Source organism: Ahaetulla prasina, chromosome 9 (genome assembly GCF_028640845.1).
Source record: "Ahaetulla prasina isolate Xishuangbanna chromosome 9, ASM2864084v1, whole genome shotgun sequence".
Classification (NCBI taxonomy): Eukaryota; Metazoa; Chordata; class Lepidosauria; order Squamata; family Colubridae; genus Ahaetulla; species Ahaetulla prasina.
In genome coordinates this window covers 14,389,759-14,412,012 of record NC_080547.1, presented here as the reverse complement: position 1 = coordinate 14,412,012, position 22,254 = coordinate 14,389,759, and the positions used below count along the sequence as shown (strand labels likewise).

Sequence of the window (22,254 nt, the reverse complement as noted above, 5' to 3'; positions counted from 1 at the left end):
ACATTCCCAGTCTAAATTTTTGGAACATAAACCTTTGAAACTGCTGTGTTCTGGAGTTTAAATAAGGTTTATACGTTGGAGAGCCCTGGTCCATTCACAAAACATAAAAAGCTTTGCAGATAAGAGAGAAAAACACACATGTCTAAAATGGGTTTGAAATCCAACATGGGTGAGATGAAGCCAGCTGAAAGACAAGTTGCTTACAATATGCAGGCAGTCCTCAACTTATGACCACAATTGAGCCCAAAACATAAGTTTGGCCCCCTTTTATGACCTTTTTTGCCGCATTTGTTAAGCGAACCGGTGAGGTTGTTAATCAAGTAACACGTTGTTAAGTGAAACTGGATTCCCCATTGACTTTGCTCATCAGAAGGTCGCAAATGGGGTCACGTGACCCTGGGACACGGCAATTGTCATAACTATGAATCAGTTGCCAAGCGTCCGAATGTTGATCATGTGACTTTGGGAACGCTGCAACGGTCGTAAGTGTGAAAAAATGGTCATTAAGTCACTTTTTTCAGTGCTGTTCTAAAAATCACTAAAAAAACAAAACAAAAATATACGGTGGTAAGTCATGATCTACCTGTACGTGCTGATGATGGCTTACCAGAAAACCGTCGTTGCTCCATGAAATCCCTTAAGAATTGAGAGTTTGTGAAGAGCAGATCATAGAGCTTATCCACACTAAAGTTGAAGACTTCATTCATGTATTGTCGTCCATTCAGATCTTCATAAAAGGCCTGGACCTCCCCTGGAGGACAAAGCGGAAAGCTAACAGATCAGATTCCTAAGAGACAGATCTTGGCAAAGCAATAAGCAGAGGATTTTAGCTCCCTATAAAAAATATAACAGTGATGCTCCCAGTTCGGACCGGATCGTGTGATCCGGTAGTGATGGGGGTGGGTAGTTTGGAGAACTGGTAGCAAAAATCCCTGCCCCACCCCACCGCCCACGCCTCGCTGTTCCTCTTCTCTGTCCCTGAAGCTCTCGGTGGTGATATAGCTGCAAATGGCCTGAAATGATTGCCGCAGCGCTTCAAAAGGTCGCACTACAGCTGATCAGCGCTGTAGGCAATTAGTAGACCAGTGCCTCTATTTTTAAAGAAGGTAGACTGGAGTGCTCCCAAGTTTTGTATATTTTGTTTATTATTTTTATTATTTATTATTATTGGCCATGCCCATTCAGTTACCTGACCACCAAGTCATGCCCACCGGGTCACCTGACCACCAAGCCACGCCCACCAATTAAGCCACGCCCACAGAACCGCTAAGGAAAATTTTTAGATTTCACCCCTGCTGATGCTCCAATACTGGAAACAGATTTAGATCCAAACAGTTAAGCTCAACTCTGTTCAAAAAGTGAACCACAAATTCAATAGCTTTAGAGGTCTTCAAGACATTATCATCATCATCATCATCTTTTAATGACTCCATAATCCCTGGTGGGGTGGAGTCTGGGCAACTGAATGGAGCAGAGTGTTTACTGGCCAGATGCCCTTCCTGTTGCCAGTGCGGAGTTTTATTCGGCAGATATATTCTCAGTGTGCCCAGAGAAAGAAATATCTGCCTCTACCTAGGATCGAACTCGCAGCCTCCTGATTGTGAAGTGAGAGCTCCACTTCTAGGCCACCACACCACTCTGTCTTCAGGACAATAGGACCCACTAAAAATGCCTCATTATGAACACTACCATTCCAGATGTTTCTTCACAACTCAACTTTTTTCATTAATATCAAACTTTTCTTTAACTTAATTCTTACTATGGAATTTGCCACGAGAATATTCATGGAGCCTGTAACCATTAATTTAAAAATACAGATTGCCTAAGTAATTCAACACAGAAATAGGAATCCAGAAGATTTCATGTTTCTCAGGAAAAAAAAAATAAGATTAGACTACAGAGATGCTGAATATAAAGTGACAAGGAACTCTTTAACTTGGAAACCCAAGTCAACTGGGTCAACTATGGTATCGAACAAAGGTAAGACACAGAAGAACAATAAACCCTAACCCCACCATGACACCTGTGGATGCCAGCCAAGCACCTTCATCATGAGTCTCGGAGGAATCACTGAGTTCAGTTGGAATGTCCTCGTTGTCATTGAAATCCAGAGAAGGAGAATTCACAGGGGCGATGATGTCAATCTTGTCTCCAATGAGATTTGCAATTGTCATCTCCTTCTCGGCCGGTATGTCCAAAACCTCTTCTTCTTCAGGAACTACCCCTTCATACTAGAAGGACATGAAGAACATCAATCACTGTTACCTTGGGAAAGCTGGAGGGGAGAGGAAGAGGAACAGGGAGAGGAGGGAGAGGAGGAGGAGGGAGGAAGAGGAAGAAGAGGAAGAGGAAGAGGAGGAGGAGGAGGAAGAAGAAGAAGAAGAAGAAGAAGAAGAAGAAGAAGAAGAAGAAGAAGAAGAAGAAGAAGAAGAAGAAGAAGAAGAGGAGGAGGAGGAGGAGGAGGAGGAGGAGGAGGAGGAGGAGGAGGAGGAGGAGGAGGAGGAGGAGGAGGAGGAGGAGGAGGAGGAGGGGGACAACAAATAGGAGGAGGAGGAGGAAGAAGGAGGAGGAGGAGGAGGAGGAGGAGAAGAAGAAGAGGAGGAGGAGGAGGACAAATAGTAGTAGTAGGAGGACAAATAGTAGTAGTAGTAGTAGGAGGAGGAGGAGGAGGAGGAGGACAAATAGGAGGAGGAGGAGGAGGAGGAGGAGGAGGAGAAGAAGAAAGAACAACTTAGTAGTAGTTCTTTCTCCAGTACTGAAACCATGGCCCAACTTCCTTTGATGTGAGCATTTAGAAACCGAAACCCAAATTTAAAATCCATGATTGGTAGACTCCATGAATAGTGGGAACTTCTCTTCCAGGTGCAAATTAAGGATTTAAAAAAACCGAAGGGAAGAAATACCTACCGGGATCGGAGCTTCACTGTTTGTTGGAGTCAACGTGCTGCTGTTGGTAAGAGACTTCTTGGGAAGCTGAGGGCTCACTTCAGCTTTGACCTCCATGCTACTTTTGGAGGAGCTGTCGTTGATTTCATTTTCTTCCACTGGGATCTCCTCGCAGTAACTTAAGACAAAAGAAGAAAAGCAAAATCCAGGTGAATTGGACCAATTTCATAATTAGCCTTCTTCTTTAGCAATCACTCTGCTAAACAAATAATTCCCTCAACACCGTCAAACTATTTATTAAATCTGCACTACTATTAATCTTCTCATAGTTCCCATCACCCATTTCTTTCCACTTATGACTGTATGACTGTAACTTTGTTGCTGGTAATCCTTATGATTTATATTGATATATTGACCATCAATTGTGTTGTAAATGTTGTACCTTGATGAAGGTATCTTTTCTTTTATGTACACTGAGAGCATATGCACCAAGACAAATTCCTTGTGTGTCCAATCACACTTGGCCAATAAATTCTATTCTATTCTATTCTATTCTATTCTATTCTATTCTATTCTATTCTATTCTATTCTATTCTATTCTATTCTATTCTATTCTATTCTATTCTATTCTCAAGCATTGAAGAGCAAACCTCGTGGAATGAAAACGTGCACCTCGCAGTGCAGCTGAGCCCACCAAAGAGAAAGTCCAGAGGAGCTTGTTACTACTGGTTCTGTGGGTGTGGCTTGGGATGGGTAATGTGACTGGGTGAGCATGGCCAACTTTTTTTTTTTTTTACTTTTGAAAGCATTTTTTCTACAACCTCTTCGGCCGTTGTAAAAAAAAAATGCTTTTAAAAGGCTCCTCTGATGATTCCAGCTGAGTTGCCTGATCGTCAGAGGCTTTTCTTTTCTTTTAAAAGCATTTTTTTTTGCCTTTAAAAGAAAAGAAAAGCCTCTGACAATCAGGCAACTCAACTGGAATTGCCAGAGGAGCCTTTTAAATGCATTTTTCTCTACAACCTCTTCGGCTGAAGAGGTTGTTGAAAAAATGTGTTTAAAAGGCTCTGCTGATCCCACCTGAGCCGCGCAATTATCAGAGGCTTTTTTTTACTTCGGCTGAAGAAAAAAAATGCTTTTAAAAGTTAAGAAAAATCCTCTGATGATCACGCAGCTCAGCTGGGCATGGGTGGGAGGCAGGGATTTTTGCTACCGGTTCTCTGAACCTCTCGCTGCCATCGCTACCGGATCGGGTGATCCGGTCTGAACCAGGAGCATTTCACCCCTGATTTAAAGTATGTTAGAGATGAACAATGGGAAGGTCTTCTACAATTTCTGGCTGGGGAATTCTGGGACTTGAAGTCCGCTCAGCTTAAAGTTACAAAGGTTGAGTAAAGGTTGAGTAAAGGTTGAGTAAAGGTTGAGTAACTCCACACTAGAGTATTGAGGACATCCCTGGTTTGGTGAGCATCAATGATCGCTGTTTTCCTGTCTTGTTCTCATGGCTTGTTTTAGGCAAAAGAGCTTACCCCATGGTGTTAAAATCTTCATCAGGAGGAACATAATCTTCATCATCACTCGTCAACCCCAGCTCGTTGCCATAACACTGATGTACAAAATGCCAAAGTTCCTTTGGACACAAGGGCTGCAGAGGAACAAAGCAATGAATCAATATGTCCCATGGAAAGCAATTGTCAGCATCTCTGATACTTCGCTCGTAAGAGTTTTAAGAATATGGCTACCCAAATGTCTGGCTGTGAAAGTTGGACCATAAGAAAGGCTGAGCGCCAAAGAATTGAGGCCTTTGAACTCTGGTGCTGGAAAAGATTCCTGTGAGTCCCTTGGACTGCAAGGCGATCCAACTGGTCGGTCCTAGAGGAGATCAACCCTGACTGCTCTTTAGAAGGCCAGATCCTGAAGAGGAAACTCAAATCCTTTGGCCACCTAATGAGAAGGAAGGACTCACTGGAGAAGAGCCTAATGCTGGGAACGATGGAGGGCAAAAGAAGAAGGGGACGGCAGAGAACGAGATGGGTCGATGGAGTCACTGAAGCAGTTGGCGTGAGCTTAAATGGACTCCAGAGGATGGTAGAGGACAGGAAGGCCTGGAGGAACGTTGTCCATGGGGTCACGTTGGGTTGGATATGACTTCGCAACTAACAACAACGATCCAAATGTCTATGGACATTTGCAGGGACGAGCCGAGGAGTTTAGTGGTTATCTATACGATAAAATCGTTCAGCTGAGGGACGGTCTGGACTGAATTTGGGATGATCCAAGCGAGGGAGAGGAGGCACGTCTTGTTGAGCACATTTGGGATGAGTTTGACCCTGTGGCTCCCGAGGACGTGGACAGGTTGTTGGGGAGGCTTCACGGCACGACATGTTTACTGGACCCGTGCCCTTCCTGGCTGGTACTGGCCACTCAGGCGGTGACACGAGGCTGGCCCCAGAGGATTATCAACGCTTCTTTGTTGGATGGGGTTTTCCCTGCCGCCTTGAAAGAGGCGGTGGTGAGACCCCTCCTTAAGAAGCCCTCTTTGGACCCAGCTATTTTGGCTAATTATCGTCCAGTCTCCAACCTTCGCTTTGTTGCGAAGGTTGTAGAAAATGCCGTGGCGACAGCTGCCCCAACACCTGGATGAAGATGTCTATCTAGACCCGTTCCAGTCCGGCTTCCGACCCGGATACAGCACGGAGACAGCTTTGGTCGCATTGGTGGATGATCTCTGGAGGGCCAGGGACAGGGATATTCCTCTGCCCTGGTCCTATTAGACCTCTCAGCGGCGTTCGATACCATCGATCATGGTATCCTGCTGCGCGGTTGGAGGATTGGGAGTGGGAGGCACCGTATATCGGTGGTTCTCCTCCTATCTCTCCGACCGGTCGCAGACGGTGTTGACAGGGGGCAGAGGTGGGCCGCGAGGGGCCTCACTTGTGGGGTCCCTCAGGGTCGATTCTCTCGCCCTGCTGTTCAACATCTACATGAAGCCGCTGGGTGAGATCATCAGTGGTTTCGGGTGAGATACCAGCAGTGCGCTGACGACACTCAGCTGTACTTTTCCACCCCGGACCACCCCAATGAAGCTGTTGAAGTGCTGTCCCGGTGTTTGGAGGCTGTACGGGTCTGGATGGGGAGAAACAGGCTCAAGCTTAATCCCTCCAAGACGGAGTGGCTGTGGATGCCGGCACCCCGATTCAGTCAGCTGCAGCCGCGGCTGGCTGTTGGTGGCGAGTTACTGGCCCCAAAGGATAGGGTGCGCAACTTGGGTGTCCTTCTGGATGATCGGCTGTCGTTTGACGACCATTTGACGGCCGTCTCCAGGAGGGCCTTCCACCAGGTTCGCCTGGTCCGGCAGTTGCGCCCCTTCCTTGATCGGGATGCCTTATGCACGGTCACTCATGCGCTCGTTACCTCTCGCTTGGATTACTGTAATGGTCTCTACATGGGGCTCCCCTGAAGTGCGCTCGGAGGCTTCAGTTAGTCAGAATGCAGCTGCGGGTGATAGAGGAGCTACGTAGCTCCCATGTAACACCGCTCCTCGCAGACTGCACTGGCTGCCTGTGGCCTCCGGGTGCACTTTAAGGTGTTGGTTATGACCTTTAAAGCGCTCCATGGCTTAGGACCTGGGTACTTACGGGACCGCCTGCTGTTACCATACGCCTCCCACCGACCCGTACGCTCCCAGAGAGGGACTTCTCAGGGTGCCGTCCGCCAAACAATGTCGGCTGGCGGCCCCCAGGGGAAGGGCCTTCTCTGTGGGGGCTCCACACTCTGGAGCAGGCTTCCCGGGCTTCGCCAAATTCCTGACCTTCGGACATTTCGTCGCGAACTCAAGACTCACCTTTTTATCCGCGCGGGGCTGGCTTAAATTGGGATTTTAAATCTTAAATTTATTAATTTTAAATGGGGTTTTAGTAGAGTAAATTTTAATCATTGGGCTAATTTAAATAAGTTTTTTAAATTGGATTTTAAATTTGTATATTGTATTGCTGGTTTTTATTATGCCTGTACACCACCCTGAGTCCTTCGGGAGAAGGGCGGTATAAAAATTAAATAAAATAAAATAAATAATAAATAAAATAAAATAATATGGAGCTTCCCAATCATCCAGGTCATGGTTGTCCCAAAGGTGCTTTTTTCAAGAGGCAACTGGACTCTGTTTTTTCTTTGAAGATGTTTTTTCTTTGTTCTGTTTTTTTCTTCGACAAGACCTAAGTTTAACTCATAGAATCATCTATTGTAATGTCCTTCCGGTCAAAGACTACTTCAGCTTTAATTGCAATAATACAAGAGCAACCAATAGATTTAAACTTAATGTCAACCGCTTTAATTTAGATTGCAGAAAATATGACTTCTGTAACAGAATCATCAGTGCTTGGAATACTTTACCTGACTCTGTGGTCTCTTCTCATAATCCTAAAAGCTTTAACCAAAAACTTTCTATTATTGACCTCACCCCATTCCTAAGAGGACCATAAGGGGCGTGCATAAGCGCACAAACGTGCCTACCATTCCTGTCCTATTGTTTTTCTTTTCTTCTATACCTTTATATACTATATAACCTTTCTGTATGATAGTTACATATATTGTTGTGACAAAATAAATAAATAAAATAAATAAAAACCATGACCCAGATGACTCTGTTACATTTAGCTATGCAACAGAGCTGAAGAAGCTTCTTGGATGAGAAGCGAAACGTCTTCAAAGGAAAACCAGAAAGTCCAGTTGCCTCTTGAAAAAAGTACCTTAGGAACAGGGCTACCCAAACGGATGTTGTGAAGTGTGTAGATTTCCAAAGAAGAAGAAATATGCTCATGGCATGGCAACATGACATTGGAAACCCCATCCTCAGCCCACTCTCTTGCGGGAAGCTACCCACAATGGATCTCTTCCTCCTCCGCTTTTTGTTTTTAAATGCATATGATAATTAATCAGGAACAAAAACAATTTGAATTGCAGCTGCGTTGTGTGTGTGTGTGTGTGTGTGTGTGTGTGTGTGTGTGTTGATTCATCTCTGGAGGGCATTAGACTGACTACAAGGCTTGCATTATTGCAAAGGGTGATAACCTTTTCCAAAATTAGCAGGAGAAAAAGGTTTAAACCAGGGGTGAAATCCAGCAGGTTCTGACAGGTTCTGGAGAACCGGTAGCAGAAATTTTGAGCAGTTCGGAGAACCGGCAAATGCCACCTCTGGCTGGCCCCAGGAGTGGGTTGGGAATGGGGATTTTGCAGTATGCTTCCCCCAGGAGGGAATGGAGATTTTGCAATATCCTTCCCCCAGGAATGGGGAGAGAATGAAGATTTTGCAGTATCCTCCTCCAAGGAGTTAGGAGGGAATGGGGATTTTTGCAATAACCTTCCCCTGGAGTGGGGTGGGAATGGAGATTTTGCAATAGCCTTCCTCCAGGAGTGGGGAGGGAATGGAGATTTTGCAATATCCTTCCTCTGCCATGCCCACCAAGCCACGCCCACAGAAACAGTAGTAAAAAAAAAATGGATTTCACCACTGAGTTAAACCCATCGAAGGGGGTAGGAAAATGCATTCTTGGAACCCAAACTGAGCAGCTATTGGGGTGAAATCATCAGCAATTTTAGGAGTTATCAGATCACTTCGAAGCAGCAAGAAGAGAGGCGAGAACAGAAAACTGGAAGAAACCAAGTAGGTTTCCTCCAGAAATCCGGACATGTCAGTCTGAATCCTGCACTTTTTACGCTGGAATTTTTCAAGCCACTATTGGAATCTGGTAACAAGCTTGATTCCTGATGTCAAACAGCCCATGGGGATAATAATGAAAGGTCAAGGCTGGTCATTTGCCCTTTAGTCAGAGAAAAACTAAGCAGAAGAACTAGTTTACATAACCCAGAAACAAAGGGCATATAGTATTATTTCAACTACCATGTGGAAATTTGAGCACACGTTAGAACAGGAGCGTCCAGTAGTGGGTTTCAAATTTTTTTACTATCAGTTCTGTGGGTGTGGCTCGGTGGGTGTGGCATACCTTGGTGGGCGTGGCATACCTTGGTGGGCGTGGCATACCTTGGTGGGCGTGGCATACCTTGGTGGGCGTGGCATACCTTGGTGGGTGTGGCATACCTTGGTGGCCGTGGCATACCTTGGTGAGTATGGCAGGGGAAGGATATTGTAAAATCTCCACTCCCACCCCACTCCAGGGGAAGGATACTGTAAAATCCCCATTCCCACCCCACTCTAGGGGAAGGATACTGTAAAATCCCCATTTCCTCCCTATCAGCTGGGACTTGGGAGGCAGAGAATAGATGGTGGTGGATCCAATCAGAATTTTTACTACCGGTAAAACTACTCCGAACTACTGGTAAAACTACTCCAAACTACCGGTAAAACTACTCCAAACTACTCAATTCAGCCGTCCAGCTAAACCTGAAAGAAAAGGGCTTCTTTGCAAGGAAGTCCAGCTGCTTTTTGAAAGCCTGAGATGGGCAGCAAATAAATTTGATAAATAAGATAATGGCAGTTATTTCGTTGGGGGTGTTCCTTGGAACCCTGACAGATAATTCAATACTTCCTACCTTTTCAAGGAGGGCGTTCTGCCAGAGACGAAACATCATCATGTACGTCCTATCCCGGGCACCAAAGGAAGTGAAAAAGTGCTGAGAAAAGCCAAAAAAAAAAATATATATTGAGAGGTGAGATAAATCAGGAATTTTGCGTTAAAAGTTTGCATTGAAATACATTAGCAAAGAGAAAGCAATTCAGTGCGCATGACACGGAAGTTGAAAACTCTACCATAACAAAGAAATTAGTGATTTATGCTGGGAGATGTGGTGGCCGAGAGGTGGAGCTCTCACCTCACAATCAGAAGGCTATGAGTTCGATCCTAGGCAGAGGCAGATATTTCTTTCTCTGGGCACACTAAGAATATATCAGCAATGAGGCTGAGGAAGAGCATGGAGGTTTGGGAAGGCTCGGATGAGGGCTCTGCGTCAGAGGCAGAGGTGGGACCAGGACCTTTGGGGAGTGAGGTATGGACTCCAGAGCCTCCAGAGGCTGACAGTAGTGAGGCAGAGGAACAGGAGGAGCCTGTTCCTAATGCACGCATGAGAAGAGCTGCCAGAAGGCAAGAGCAGCTCAAGCAAAGAGGATGACTCGGGAGTAGGGCCAATAGATGATTGGCCTCTCCGATAAGACTTAAAAGACCAGCAACGGCATTTGTACTCTTTGCCGGAAAACAACATTGATAGCTTTGTCTTGTTGCTTTTGTATCCGTGTCTTCTGAACTTTTGCCAAGAAAGGCAGTTTGCCTAATTGGATCAAGGTTGCTGAGAGGACTGAGGAATTGTGTTGGCAGGGATTTGCTTTAATTTAGTTGGACTACACTGAGAATGAAGTAATTCTCAGCTGTCCGAATAAAGTTGTTTTTTTTTTACACTGACTTGAGTTTTCTACTACCTACTTTGGCCTGGGACACAACCCATGTTTTTCTGGCCATGCCCAGAAGGTACCCCAATTTTGCCAAAGGTAAGCCAGTTTTGCAAGGTTTTGCTTTGTCCCTAACCTTTGGGGGCAAAAAATAAAACTTGTTTAACTGGTGGAAGCAACGAGACCAATGAAGGTGAGAAGGTCGTACTACAGGAGCTCTAAGGTATTTTCAAGCTGTTTTTTTTTTAAAAAAACATGCATGTTTCTAGACAAACTGATCTTTGAGCCATGGTTGATCTACGTGACTGTGAGAATTTAATGCAGCTTCGGTCCTATCCAAAATTCCCTGTTTTTCCCCTCAACCCCCAGATTTGTTTTTCAGAGAAGTCTTCTGCTCTTGCCGGTGTCCCATGGGGACAATTGTAAGAACGTACCTTTTCAGTGTCTGTGCAAACTTGGATAGCGTTAGGAATGAGCCGTGCAGTTTTCTCCTTGGTCATGGTGCAGATGTCCTTCAAACGGACGGTCAGCTATACCGACAGATCAATGATCAGGAGCATCACGGAGGGTGAAACGAGAAGAGAAGAGAATGAAATTAGGAAAGAATAGAATAGAATAGAATAGAATAGAATAGAACAGAACAGAACAGAATAGAATAGAATAGAATAGAATAGAATAGAATAGAATAGAATAGAATAGAATGAAATTAGGAAAGAGTGGAGTAGAGTAAAGTAGAGTAGAGTAGAGTAGAGTAGAGTAGAGTAGAGTAGAGTAGAGTAGAGTAGAGTAGAGTAGAGTAGAGTAGAGTAGAGTAGAGTGAAATTAGGAAAGAGTGGAGTGGAGTGGAGTGGAGTGGAGTGGAGTGGAGTGGAGTAGAAGGGAAGGGAAGGGAAGGGAAGGGAAGGGAAGGGAAGGGAAGGGAAGAGAAGAGAAGAGAAGAGAAGAGAATGAAATTAGGAAAGAGTAGAATAGAATAGAATAGAATAGAATAGAATAGAATAGAATAGAATAGAATAGAATAGAATAGAATAGAATAGAATAGAATAGAATGAAATTAGGAAAGAGTAGAGTAGAGAAGAGTAGAGTAGGGTGAAATTAGGAAAGAGTGGAGTGGAGTGGAGTAGAAGGGAAGAGAAGGGAAGGGAAGGGAAGGGAAGGGAAGGGAAGGGAAGAGAAGAGAAGAGAAGAGAAGAGAAGAGAATTTTTTATTGGCCAAGTATGATTGGACACACAGGAATTTGTCTTTGGTGCATAAGCTCTCATTGTACATAAAAGCTATAAGTGATAAATCATGATCACAGTCATCATAAAAACGCATTCATCATAAATCGTAAGACAGAACCACTTGGCTGATACAATCAACATAAACCGTACTAGGAAACTAAATAAAACAATATAAACAATATAAAGATGCAAGCAACAAAGTGACAAGGGGAGCAAATGCAGACTTCTAGGGTTGACCCACGGCAGGGGAAGTTAATGAGGTGGGGTGGGGTGGAGAAGACAACTCACCAGGGTTTCCCAGCGGAAGATGTTGCTGTAGAAACATATCCAGTTTTCAGAGAGGTAGAGACGACCTTGCAAGAGAATATCTCTTTGAAGGGCACAGGAGTAATCTGTAGAAAAAGGCAGAGGGAGGGACATGAACCAAGTAGCCAAAAGGATATAAATATTTGTAAAGAAGCTAAACAGAACTGGGAGCTGCTGTACATGTTAGAACATAAACAGAGACATGTTGGGACGCTGGCAGTCTAAACAACAACCGTAAAAAAACAAATTTGGGAGGTGGACGAGGAAGATAAATAAAAGGGAAGGAAGAAGAAGGTTTTTTTGGCAGCGGGAATTATTTAAGTGTCTTTCAAACAGGTTCCTATTACAAAGATCATGGACAGACTAGAGATTAGGTAAAGGTAAACATTCCCCTCGTACATACGTACTAGTCATTCCTGACTCTAGGGGGCGGTGCTCATCTCCGTTAAGAGCCAGCGCTGTCCGAAGACGTCTCCGTGGTCATGTGGCTGGCATGACTCAACGCCAAAGGCGCACGGAACGCTGTTACCTTCCCAACAAAGGTGGCCCCTATTTTTCTACTTGCGTTTTTTATGTGCTTTCGAACTGCTAGGTTGGCGGAAGCTGGGACAAGTAACGGGAGCTCACCCCATTACGCAGCACTCGGGATTCGAACCGCCGAACTGCCGACCTTTTGATCGACAAGCACAGCGTCTTAGCCACTGAGCCACTGTGTCCCTCTTTTAACTACCCTAAGGGAAACTTATCTCTAAAGCTGTATTAACAAGCTCCTTTTTCAAATGGAAACTAGGCGCTGATCCATTACTGTAAACAAAAAACCTGCATAGGTGAAGTTGACCCCAGTCAAAGATTTTTATCAAAAATTATTACTGGAAGATATTGTTTCCTTTGCTAAGCTATGTTTTCATGCTCCCTATCGTATTCAGGGGGAGCCAGTTTGGGATGGGTTAAAGGCATCAGTCTAGAAACTGGGCGACTGTGAGTTCTAGTCTTAATCCCGCCTTGGGCACAAGCCAGCGGAGTGACCTTGGGCCAGTCCTTGTCCCTCAGCCCTAGGAAGGAGGCAATGAATGGCAAACCACTTCTGAAAGAAACCTTGTCCGAAGCCTTTCCTCAAAAATAATAACCTATTGCTATTAAGTAAGAAGATCGTAAAGTGGAAAATGTCTCAATAATCCATAGATAAAGGCTTCTTCCTCTTCCTGGGTCAAAGGTTATTCCAAACCAGTTCTCGAAACAAATGGGTGACAAGGTTGGATGGAACCAGACAGCCTTCCCGGCACCAGCCTTACTTGTTGTTTTTAATCGACATTCATTAGTTTGGTTTAGTTTATTGTCATTGCACCTCGTACGACGAAATTAAATGCCATCTTAACTATAAAAATAAAACCCAAACACACATCCTCCACATTCTATACAATTGAATTGAAAAACCCTTGATGTTGCATTCATATTGCACTAGACCGTAGAATTCAATATAGGTTCTGCCCTGGGATCGAAGCTGTTTTTCAGCCTATTTGTCCTTGTTTTTATTCTCCTGTACCGTCTGCCAGATGGTAATAGTTCAAAAAAAAAAAAAAAAAAAGGAGTGCCTAGGATGAGATGGATCCTCAAGAATGTTTTGAACTTTCTTAAGGCAGCGGGAGCTATCAAGCTCTTTCAAAGCAGGGAGAAGGCAACCAATGATCCTCTTGGGCAATGACGTTGACCCTCTGGAGCGCTATCCTATCCGCCACTGTGCAATTGGCAAACCATACATAGGTGCAGTAAGTTAAAATACTCTCTATGGGTGCAGCGATAGGAGGTCACTGGCAGTTTTCCACTCAGTTGCTGTTTCCTGAGAAGTCTCAGGTAGTATAATCTCTGCTGGGCCCTTTTGACCAGTGCTGCAAGGTGAGCGCCCCAGGTCGGCTCCTCTTTTATGATAACACCCAGAAACTTGGAAACCCAGGGCCTCCGGTGGCTCAGCAGACTAAGTCTGTCTGTTATTAACACAGCTGCTTGCAATTACTGCAGGTTCAAGTCCCACCAGGCCCAAGGTTGACTCAGCCTTCCATCCTTTATAAGGTAGGTAAAATGAGGACCCAGAGTGTTGGGGGCAATAAGTTGACTTTGTATATAAATATACAAATAGGATGAAGACTATTGCTAACATAGTGTAAGCCGCCCTGAGTCTTCGGAGAAGGGCGGGATATAAATTCAAATAAAAAAACAACAACAACTTAAAATTGGCCATTTGCTCCATTCAGTCTCCACTGATAATCAAGCGCTGGATGTCTGATCTATTTGTCGTGTCCCACTCCTCCGCTGACGGCCGGGTCAGGGAAATCCGAATCAGGCGTGCCTCTGCAGCTCTGCCAAAGTCCTAGCAAAGTCCTCAGGGCAGGCAGGAGACCAGAAAGTGACTTCAGCAAGATATGTTTAGACTTTGCCTGACTCAGAGAATGCCAGAAAGCAGATCCTTTATATAGGCCATGGGGTGTGGCTCCATGACTCAGCACTTATCCAGGCCTGCCCCTCCCTTCCTTCTGTTGCCTCCGCCTATCAAGTCTTCTGACGCGAGGGTCACTCCAATCGGCAGCTGTTGGCAATTGACCTCCCTCAGGCTCACATGCTGTGGAGGAGGGGGAGGGGTCTAGTTGCTCCATTTGCCTGGGCATGGAGCCAGAGCTGGGGGCTGGAGGTATTTCCTCCTCTTCAGCCTGTCTGGGCATAGAGCCAGGGCTGGGGCCGGGAGGCATACTAGGAAATTCCTCCGTGTTCGGAAGCAGATAAGAAGGCCCCGGCTGTGGTGAGATCAGACGAGACAACACTATTCCTTTTGTTGTCCACTATAAGCTCCTTGGTCTTATTGGTGCTAAGGACCAAGTATTGTCACCACACCAGTAGTGGGTTGCAACCGGTTCGCCCCGCATCGGGCGAACCGGTAGCGGCGTTGGTGGGAGGCTTTGCCCACCCGCCCAGACATTTCTGTGCATGTGCAGAAGCATTGCGCGTGCACACAAACTGATAGCAACGGGTTTTAAAACCTGCCCCTTCTCCACACCACGAAAACATAATTCATTCAAGCTACACAATTCATTCAAGCTAAAAGCCATGATTTTCACGTTTGCGCACGCATGACTTCTGAAAACAAGAAGTATCCGAGGCTTAATCTAGATGGCCACCGCGGTTGGAGAGAGAGAGAGAAGGGAGACCAGAGATCTGGCTGCAGAAATCCAGATAGCATTAACGGTCATCAAAGAGGTATAGAAAACTCATTCTTTGCCGACATCCAATCCTGCAGTAGATTTTGGCAGCCAAGATATTACACCAGTAAGATCCACTGAAGAATAAAATCTTTGCTGTTAATTGTTAACTGATTTAAATGGAGTTTTGTCAAGTTTGGCCCATCGCATAGTCATAGATTTTTTTTAAAAAAACTACTTCTGTTCACTCGGAAAAGGAGTATGACCTGGTTTACTACTAGAGTTTGCTAATTAGTTCTCCTTATTAAGTTGGCTCACATAAAACTTTCTTTTTCCCCGCCACTGGAAGTCAAGTTCCTCCTTCAATTAAGAATCTAGTAAACTTGCCTTTAAAAAGTCACAGAAATGCAATATGGATTCAGACTTTGAGCTAATTAGGCGATAACAACGGTTACAGAGCAAGAGGCTCAAATCTCTGACTTTTTAACACTTTGGAGGCCAAATTTTCCTTAAACGTCAAAATGGATTTTTTTTCCCCTGGAATTTTTTTTTATATTGTCTTAATCATATAAGTTCATTTCCTTTTCGTTTAAGGCAAAAGTGTATAAGGAGTTTCTAATCAGTAATACATGTAGAATCAGTAGTGGGTTGCCCCCGGTTCGGTCCGGTTCTTGCGAACCGGTAGTAAAACCGGCGGGAGGCTCCTCCCACTGACCTGGACATTGTCATAGATGATCTGCACATGTGCAGAAGTGCGCGTGAGCAAAGCAAATGTGCGCGCTCCCGTTGCGAACCGGTAATAAAGGTAAATAGAACCCACCCCTGGTGTAGACTCCAATATTGTTCTTTTCTCCAATTGAAGAAGTTAGAAAGTTTAGTTTTCAAAAGTTTTCGAAAGAGGCGTAGTTCAAAAGAGATTTCGTTTTCAAAATCTCCAGTCTTGGATAAGGTGATTCTCAATCATCCAAGTCATGGTTATCCCAAAGGTGTTTTTTTTTTTTTCAAAAGGCAACTGGACTTTCGTGTGTGCATGTGTGTGTGTGTGTGTGTGTGTCTTTGTGTGTGTGTGTGTGTGTGTGTGTGTGTGTGTGTCTATGTTTCCCCTTGGAAACGTTTCGCTTCTCATTCAAGAAGCTTCTTCAGAACCGAAGAAGTTTCTTGGATGAGAAGTGAAACGTTTTCACATTCCAGAACCGAAGAAGCTTCTTGGATGAGAAGTGAAACGTTTTCACATTCCAGAACGGAAGAAGCTTCTTGGATGAGAAGTGAAATGTTTTCAAGGAAAACCCGCAAGAAAGTCCAGTTGCCTTTTGGAAAAAGCATCATTGGGGCGCTTCGATGCCCTGAATCAAAACAGATGAGCAAACTGCTTGATATCTAAGTGAGAGAGAGAGAGTGAGATGGAGAAATTGTCTTTCTGGGCAAAGGAACAATCCTTTCTCCAGCCTCAACCGATGGCTCTGGCTTTTGTGACCCCAAAGAACCTTTGCCTTGTCCCTAGCCTGGAAAGAAGGAAGGATTGTCTTACCAACAATGAGGCGCTCCGTCTCGGGAAGCTGCTTGAAAAGTTTCCTGAAGTCTTCATTCCGTTGTTTGTAGGTTGGACTCAACACCTGGGAAGAGTGGAAGGGTCGTTAGAAGGAAAGGGAGCTAAAGGAAGATCAGGGTGACAAGTTGGGGGAAGTTTTCTAGTCTCTGTCTACAAAGTCTCCCCCCTAAGATGAGCTCAACTCCTGGGAGGGAGCAAGAGTGGGGGGAGAGGGAAAAGAGGGAGGGAAGGGGAGAGGGAGGGTGGAAGGAAGAGAAAGGGGGAGAGGGAGAGAAAAGAGAGAGGGAGAGAGGGAGAGAGAGAGGGAGAAGGAGGGAGAGGAAGAGGAGGGAGAGAAGGGGAGAGGGAGGGAGAGAGAGGGAGAGAAAGGGGAGAGAGGGGGAGAAAAGGGAGAGGGAGAGAGATTTGAAGTAAGCAAGAAAAAGCAGTTGATATGTAGACAGACAGACAATGATAGATAGATAGATAGATAGATAGATAGATAGATAGATAGATAGATAGATAGATAGACAGAGAGATGATAAAGAGAGAGAGAGAGAGAGAAAGAAGGAAGGAAGGAAGGAAGGAAGGAAGGAAGGAAGGAAGGAAGGAAGGAAGGAAGGAAGGAAGGAAGGAAGGAAGGAAAAAGAAAGACAGACAAACAGACAACGTCAGGCAGAATGACCATCCATTCCATCCCAATTATTGATGCCTTAACACGGAATAGCGAAGAAGGTTCTATCTGCACCAAACCATTATTGAACATTTTTATTAAAAGAAAATCTTGTTCCGAGAGCCGCATCATCATCATCCTCATCCTTTCTCCTTCACACATCAACCGGGAGTAAAGCGCTAAGCGACAGGACTGAAACTGGCAAGACCTTCTGCGCATCAACAAGAAGCCGCTTCTAAGCAAGAGAGGGAGAAAACGGGCATTTTTAGGAGGCCCGTTTTGGGCAGGAGGACAACACTCACAGCTGGAATTTCTTCCCAGACTAAATCACGATAATCTTCGGGAAAATCGTGCAGCCATTCCAAGTGAGACAGCAGACACTGGTCCTCCAATTCTAAGAGAAGGCTCCAAAGAATCCCGCATTCGGACAGGGCCTCCATAACCGCTGCACCGTCTTCCGTTCTTCAGTCTTCACTGGCACCCAGGACAAATGTCCTTCACTTTCCACAACAATTGTCCCCAAAGTAAGAAACCACAATGGGCGCTTGCTTGAGGGCACAAGACTAATTTCCCTCATCCACTCATGTGTGGGGTTTTTTGGGGAGGAGACTCCAAGAGGGTAAGGAACTCAATCCACCTCTCCAGGACCATTTAAGAAGACCACGTTCGTTCTACCTCGAGTCCAAGCACAGCTCCCTCGTTTCCACTGCTTTCACAAAGATGCCTCCAACGTTTCTGCTCTCTGAAAAAAAAAAGCTGTGCACGGGATGAAGCTGTACGCTCTGAACGGGATCACGCTTCTAATTCCAGAAGGATTGAACGGCGTCAAATCGTCGCAATTCTAAAACCGTGGCGAGAAAGCCCCAACCAAGTCCATCCCGAGCCGACTGCGTGCTTCGGATGTTTATTTCCTCCCCCCACAAAAAAAAATCAATCTTGCAAGAATCTTCTCAAAGTTTGGGACCTGATCTTTGGAGGAGCTGCAAATATTCCTTCTGGTTTTTGAGTTCTCCCCTGATGAGCACAAAAAAGTAATTTCTGAACTCACACGGGAGACGGACTTTCCTTGCTTCCTCTCTTCTCCGAAAGGACAGTTTTGCTCTTGGCTTATTTATTATTATTTTTTTTCTACTTCTCGTAGAAGAAGCGGGTGGGGAAAAGACAACGAAATGTTTAGCACATGCTTTTTTCAGCCTACGGGTGAATCAGTTGGTCAATGCCCTGGAGTAACCCAGCCTGGGCCCTCCCATCCACAGCAGATGTTTCCTGTAATGCAGAGCTGCTGGGCCGAGTTTGTTTTGAAGGGTGGAGAGAAGACGACACCAGACAGCCAATCTCCGAGCGTGAAATCCCAAATCCTCCCTCGCTGGGGGACTGTTTTGACTGAACGAGCTAGGCGCGCTTCGCCTGGGACCCGTCTCAAGAACAGGGTGGATGGGTTCAAGAAGAAACGGAGCTCCCTCAATGCCACCATCCCACCTTCTATCTAGGAGGTAAATCAAGAACTTTGGAGGACTTCCTTCGCTATTTGCTCACGCCTTCAAATGAAACCCACTTCTCAGGTCTTCTCAAACTTCTCCTGTTCGGGCAAAGTTTGAACTTGAACGACTCACTGAGAGGGGTAATTTAGGATTTGAAAGCATGACGCGAGGGGATAGTAAAAGGTAGCCCCAAACCACGAACTGAAGCGTGTGAGCATTGACTTCATGAAGCTTCATTCTGGGGACTTTTCAGGGATTCCAATGACAATTCCCATTTTTCAATAACTATTCGCCTCTCTTTGGTTTGAAGCAGCTCAGTAAGTCCAGGAATTTTTTTCCATGGAATGGAAAAAAGAATCATTACGGGAAGATGACCTATTATATATTTATCCGTATGGGGCATTAGCATCACGTTTCAATAAAAAATACAAAATATGAAATCAAAAATATTATAAACGTGCATCTGGATTACAGATATAATTTATTTATTTTTTGCTTCATTTGTCATAGCCAGGAAATCAGCACAGTTTCTATGAGAGCTTCTATTACTATACTGTATAGTATAGTACTATACTGACACTATACGTTGGATAGATGGCTTAGGAATAAATGACCTGGAGGCTAAACATTACGTAATAAAGGAGAATATTTGTAGCTCAGGGTTGAGATGCGGAGTCCTTGGTGCTCTCTGAGCTTGATGCTTTTCTTACAGAAGTTTCATTGCCCAAACTTGGTAACATCATCAGTGCTATCGGTGGTAAGGAGTGCAGTTAGCTGTCAGTTTATACTGGCAGACAGTGTCTGGAACGCTGACACCGGTGGCTTGCACCATCAGTGTTGGTTGGGGGTGGTCTTAGAGAATCTTAGAGAATCAACTGAAGAATCTCTAAGAAACCCCCCCACCAACACAGATACGGCAAGCCACCAGAATGTAAACCGACAGTGAACTGCACTCCTTACTAGCACTGATGACATAACCTAGTTGGGTAATGAAATGTCTCCATTGGATGAAGATCATTTGAAACCCCAACGAGGGAGGGGGATGATGGCGCCAGGTTTAATCTTCCAGAACTCAGGCCAGCAGTGGGTACCAGCTGGGAGCGCCTGAAAAAAAGCTGCTAGGTGCAAAGGAAGAAATGCAGGTCGTCCTTGAGTTACGACCAGAGACGAAGCCCAAATTTATGTTGCTAAGTGAGAAATGCATTAAAGTTGAGTTTTCTCCCCCTGTTTGTTAAGTGCATCACTGCAGTTGTTTAAATTAGTCACGTGGTTCTTAAGTGAAGCTGGCTTCCCCATCGACTTTGCTTGCGTAGAAGGTCACAAAAGGTGATTTGGGGACCCTGCAACGGTCATAAATATGAATCAGGTAACAAGCAACGGAATGTAAACCATGTGACCATGGCAATGCTGCAACGACCATCAGTGTGAAAAATGGCCATACGTCACTTTTGTTCAGTGCCTGTTTAACTTCGAACGGCCACTAAGTGAACTGTTGGAAGTCGAGAACTATCTGTCGAGGCCGAGCAAGAAGGCAAAATAATCTAAATTCATCGGATTCTTTATTGCAACGGCGGGTCCCTCACTCCAGTTATTGGAATCGTACAACTCAGAGGCTCTAGGTGTTTCTTTACCAAATTGTGACTGGTAATCCTCGACTTACAACCACAATTGCGCTCCAAATTTCCGTTGCTGAGCAAGGCCGTTGTTAAGCGAGTCACGCCCCATGTTACAACCTATTTTGCTACAGCCATTAAGGGAATCATTGCCGTTAAGTGAATCGCATGGCCGGGAAGCGAAATCTGGCTTTCCCCCATTGAATTTGCTTGCCCGATGTTCTCTAGGAAGGTTGCAAAATTACATGCCTTCAACCAAGCATCATCAACTGATGGTAGGGCTGCTGCAATGGTCATTAAGTGTGAGAATCAGTCACTTTTTTCATGGCCGTCATTAAACGGTCACTAAACAAATGGCTGGAAGTCAAGGGCCACCGATATTTCTCTGCTTCGATGTGACATTCTTCCATGTAAAGCAGAGGTCCTCAAACTTTTTAAACAGGGGGCCAACAGGGTGTGGCTAGGTGGTCATGTCACTAGGTGGTCATGGCCAATTTAGCAGCCCAATTAAACTTTAATTTGTTATGCTCCTGGGGATGGAAAGCAGGTTAATGAATGGATGTGGCTGCCTGGGAGGGAGGTGAGGAACTTCTGTTTGCATGTGTGTGTCTCTCTCTCCCCCTCCCTCTCTCCCTCCCTCTGTTGTGTCTCGTCCGATCTCACCACAGCCGGGGCCTTCTTATCTGCTTCCGAACACGGAGGAATGTCCTAGTATGCCTCCCGACCCCAGCCCTGGCTCCATGCCCAGACAGGCTGAAGAGGAGGAAGTATCTCCAGCCCCCAACTCTGGCTCCATGCCCAGGCAAACGGAGCAACTAGACCCCTCCCCCTCCTCCACAGCATGTGAGCCTGAGGGAGGTCAATTGCCAACAGCTGCAGACTGGTGTGACCCTCGCGTCAGAAGACTTGATAGACGGAGGCAACAGAAGGAAGGGAAAGGCAGGCCTGGATGAGTCATAGAGCCACACCCCATGGCCTATATAAAGGACCTGCTTTCTGGCATTCTCTGAGTCAGGCAAAGTCTAAACATATCTTGCTGAAGTCACTTTCTGGTCTCCTGCCTGCCCTGAGGACTTTGCTAGGACTTTGGCAGAGCTGCAGAGGCACACCTGATTCGGATTTCCCTGACCCGGCCGTCAGCGGAGGAGTGGGACACGACACCCTCTTTCCCTCTCTCTCTGTGTCTCTCTGTCTCTGTCTCTCAGCTGGGGAAGCCAAACACGGGCCTGTTTTTGGCCTCCTGGCGCCTCCGTGCATCCCATTTTTGGCCTCCAGGTGGGGGCCGGCAGAGTGATGTGGGCAGGGCAGCCTCGTAGTCCCACACGGCTGCAGGATCTCATGTGATTCCTTTCTGTGACTTTCCGACCAGTGGTGAGTTTCTACCGGTTTGCCCGGGTTCGGGCGAACTGGTAGCAGCGATGGGAGGCTCCGCCCACCCGTCCGGATACCATCACAGACACCCTGCGCATGCACAGAAGGGCCGCGTGCAAGCAAAGTGAGCCCCCGCATGAGCGCGCGCTCTCAGTTCCAAAGCAAAGGTAAGTGAAACCTACTACTGCTTCCCACCCGCAAAGCCAATGGGGAAGTCAGATTCACTGAAGAACCTGTGTGACTAACATAACAACTTGTAGTGATTCACTTTCTAACCACAGCCAACGGGGCAGAACTCCTTTAACAAATCTCTGACAGAAATTTTGGGGCTCAATTGTGGTCGTAAATGGAGGACTACCTATATCTACCCATGCAGTTTTGGGAGGGGGAGGGTAAAGTTAACTTCATGGTTTACGTAGGACATCAGCTGCTAAACGCAACCTTGGTCTATCCCGGGCGAAACCAGAGTAACTGGTAGATGGTAGATGGAACACTTGTGAAAACAATGGAGTCCTTTCAGTGCTGGATTGATTGATGGGTGGATGGATGGATGGATGGATGGATCGATGAAGAGATGGGAGAAACCTC

The 22,254-nt window shown here is 45.6% G+C and overlaps 1 protein-coding gene across 4 annotated transcripts in view; it reads right to left on the bottom strand.

Annotated features, from left to right (window-relative positions):
- Positions 1-22,254, bottom strand: part of GRAMD1B (GRAM domain containing 1B) — a 186,087-nt gene that overhangs the window by 17,830 nt on the left and 146,003 nt on the right. The window contains exons 1-9 of one of the 4 annotated variants that reach the window (XM_058194596.1): positions 17,504-18,327; positions 16,529-16,613; positions 11,795-11,898; positions 10,717-10,812; positions 9,433-9,513; positions 4,413-4,528; positions 2,908-3,064; positions 2,024-2,231; positions 608-751 (exon numbers count right to left, since the gene is read on the bottom strand). In XM_058194596.1, coding sequence (XP_058050579.1) covers positions 608-751; positions 2,024-2,231; positions 2,908-3,064; positions 4,413-4,528; positions 9,433-9,513; positions 10,717-10,812; positions 11,795-11,898; positions 16,529-16,613; positions 17,504-17,641 — 1,129 coding nt within the window. In that variant the 5' untranslated portion in view covers positions 17,642-18,327. Of the gene's footprint in view, positions 1-607; positions 752-2,023; positions 2,232-2,907; positions 3,065-4,412; positions 4,529-9,432; positions 9,514-10,716; positions 10,813-11,794; positions 11,899-16,528; positions 16,614-17,503; positions 18,328-22,254 lie in introns of those variants that run through there. The other 3 variants (XM_058194594.1, XM_058194595.1, XR_009156497.1) reach the window with 3 other exon arrangements.